The 2,565-nt window shown below is 44.5% G+C and overlaps 1 protein-coding gene across 1 annotated transcript; it reads right to left on the bottom strand.

The window, feature by feature from the left end:
* Positions 1–1,561: 1,561 nt before the first annotated feature.
* LOC136522392 (sterol carrier protein 2-like) lies at positions 1,562–2,565 on the bottom strand. Its single transcript, XM_066516215.1, has 4 exons — positions 2,281–2,565; positions 2,098–2,158; positions 1,921–2,020; positions 1,562–1,823 (listed from the first exon to the last, which is right to left on the bottom strand). Exons 1-4 carry the CDS (start codon positions 2,404–2,406, stop codon positions 1,742–1,744), a joined length of 369 nt encoding a protein of 122 aa, XP_066372312.1. The 5' UTR covers positions 2,407–2,565; the 3' UTR covers positions 1,562–1,741.

Here is a 2,565-nt window from a genome sequence, read left to right as displayed (position 1 = left end):
GAACATGAACTGGTATTAGATCACCTATGTGACCTGGGTGCCACTGCCACACACGAACAAGCCAAACCCTAGTCAGACTCCAGAAGCACCGCACTAATTCTCTTGTGATCAGAGATTCAGGAGACTAATTCTCTTGTTATCAGAGATTCAGGAGACTAATTTTCTTGTGATCACAGATTCAGGAGATTAGAAGCTCAACGAGCAGTGAGAAGCAGAGTGCTTAGAAACAAGTCCTCTTCACCAAGAACAAAACAACTTAACTGTTGAAGATCACCCAGCCAAGACAGCAACTGAAAGCACAAGACAATTGATTTCTCATGGTTTTGTGTCGATGCATATTGTTTGATATATCTGAAGTCAGTTAGTTATTACTACTCTGGTCAGAAGCCTTCTGCTGTATGTTGCATGTATGCTTAATTCTGAGTGCAGGAGAGACTCTGAATTTAAGTCCAGGGGGAATCTAACATGTGGCTAGGACAGTCGTGCCTTAGCCTCATGGCAAGGCCAGCCAGCACCGCCTCATCAGCCCATCCAAATGGTCAGATGGATATGGACAATAAGACAATAACGAAGTAGAACAAACATGGCACACAACTCAAGGGGCAATCCATTTCTGACGTTGGAGACGCAACGACATATCATTCACGGTAACTAGGCTATAATAACTGAATAAGATAACTGCTAGTTAAATGATGCCCAAAAGTTTTCCCTTTCATGAACCTCAAACAAAATGAACTAGTAATTCCCACCAAAAATGACATTATATGCACCAGGTAATATCTTCTTAGAATCAGGACTTCGTAATCAGCTCCCAAGATCAACTAATACAATCCAAACCAAGCAAAACTTGTCATCAAATTTTTTTTCATACATGTGGTATATCCTACAGCCTCTGTCCTCTTTGTTTCAATAGCACAAGAGTTCCTGTTTGTATGTTATGACCAAATGGTTGCCACTTGAAACAGGATCTGAACTGGTAAAGAAGATGGAGCTAGTTTGGGAGAACTCGAGTTAGGTCAGCTCCCAAAAACTTAACAGGAAATAATTGGACTCGCTCTGCAAACAAGTTTGGTCTTAAGAAATAATTGGACTGCCTCCTAAAAGGTTCGATCTTAATCTAAAAGACACAAGCTTATGTTCAAATATATCAACTCAGAAATTGAAGCACATCTTTTCTCTACTATATAACAAGTTGAGTCATGCTCTTCCACATATACTATCACTGCGCTGGACTTATATATCGCAAACTATCAATTATCATCAGACCATGTAAGCTGATCTGGATGAATCAGATGATTCAGTTTAGACAGCACTGTTATTTCAATTCAGATGGTAACACTAGATGCACACCCATCAATCATCTAGTCTGATCGTCCTAACTAATGCACCATGTACGGAACTTGGCAGTGCGATGCAAAGCAGGACGGCATATAAACCGGTGCATAATCCCGCTCAGAATAAGAGCATCACCAGTTAACCACTGCCAGTAGCCAATATATAATATAACTACTCGAGGGACATCAGCAAGCATCATACCACTTTATTCTAATGAAGAAGAAAGGTAATCACGAGACACGAACATTGAGCTTCATTTAATTGGAACTTTAACCATATCCAAATTCCACACATAACATCAGAAGGTCGTGTGCTTTTCATGTTCCACTCATTCTATCTGGTACATAGTCATTGAAGCTTGCAAACCTTATTATCCAGCCGTGACCAAATAACACAATCTAGCCTTCTACAGCTTAGCAGGCTTGGGGAAGATGTCAGGGGTGAACTTCTGCGCCGCGCTTATGCTCCCCTTGATTTTAATCGCCCCTCTGCGCATCAATAGAGTCCATCAGCCTCAAAGAAACTAGCACACACAGAATTCTAAAGTGCAAGGAAGAAAACAAAGATTAGTCTTGTTCTCCAAACCGGATGAAAGCAATCTGCGGGTTCGTCTTGCCGGTTGCGATTCCAAGGAAATCGTTATCCGTGAAGGAGAAAGTAGCATCCGGCTTTCCCTGGTACGGTCCTGGAAATCATAAGCAAGGCTTTCAGAACACTGATACGGGCAACTAAAATGTGGTTGGAGGACAGTAAAGGAGGAACCTTTGGTGACCTCGCCCTTCTTGAGGTCGACCACGAAGATCTCCTCATCAACGCCGATCTTCTGCAACGCAGAACACCCCACAGGAATACAGTATCAGAAAGGCCGTCGATCTGGCCTGAATTTCACGCAATCTAGGCGATGTTGGGGAGGGGGAGGGGGAGGAGGGAGGAGGGGAACCTGACCTTGGGGGCGACGTTGAGCTGGTAGACGAGGCCGACCTTCTTGGTGAGCTCCTTGCCGGCGTCGGTGGCCAGGTGCTGGTGCATCAGCTCCAGGAGCTGCGCGGATTTGAGGCTGCTACCGTCCATCTCAGCGGGCGAGCTGGGAGTAGGATTAGCAGCGCGGAGTAGAAACCGAAAAATTGGAGAAGGGAGATGCGAGAAGAGGATGAGTGTCTCGTTCGGTTTTGTTGGGAAGCAGTAGTTGCGGGAAGGAGAAGGCAATCAAAGCCCCCGGCAAGAGTACAA

Source organism: Miscanthus floridulus, chromosome 18 (assembly GCF_019320115.1).
Source record: "Miscanthus floridulus cultivar M001 chromosome 18, ASM1932011v1, whole genome shotgun sequence".
NCBI lineage: Eukaryota > Viridiplantae > Streptophyta > Magnoliopsida > Poales > Poaceae > Miscanthus > Miscanthus floridulus.
Note: the sequence above shows the minus strand (reverse complement) of the source record. Positions and strands in the feature narration are given on the sequence as shown.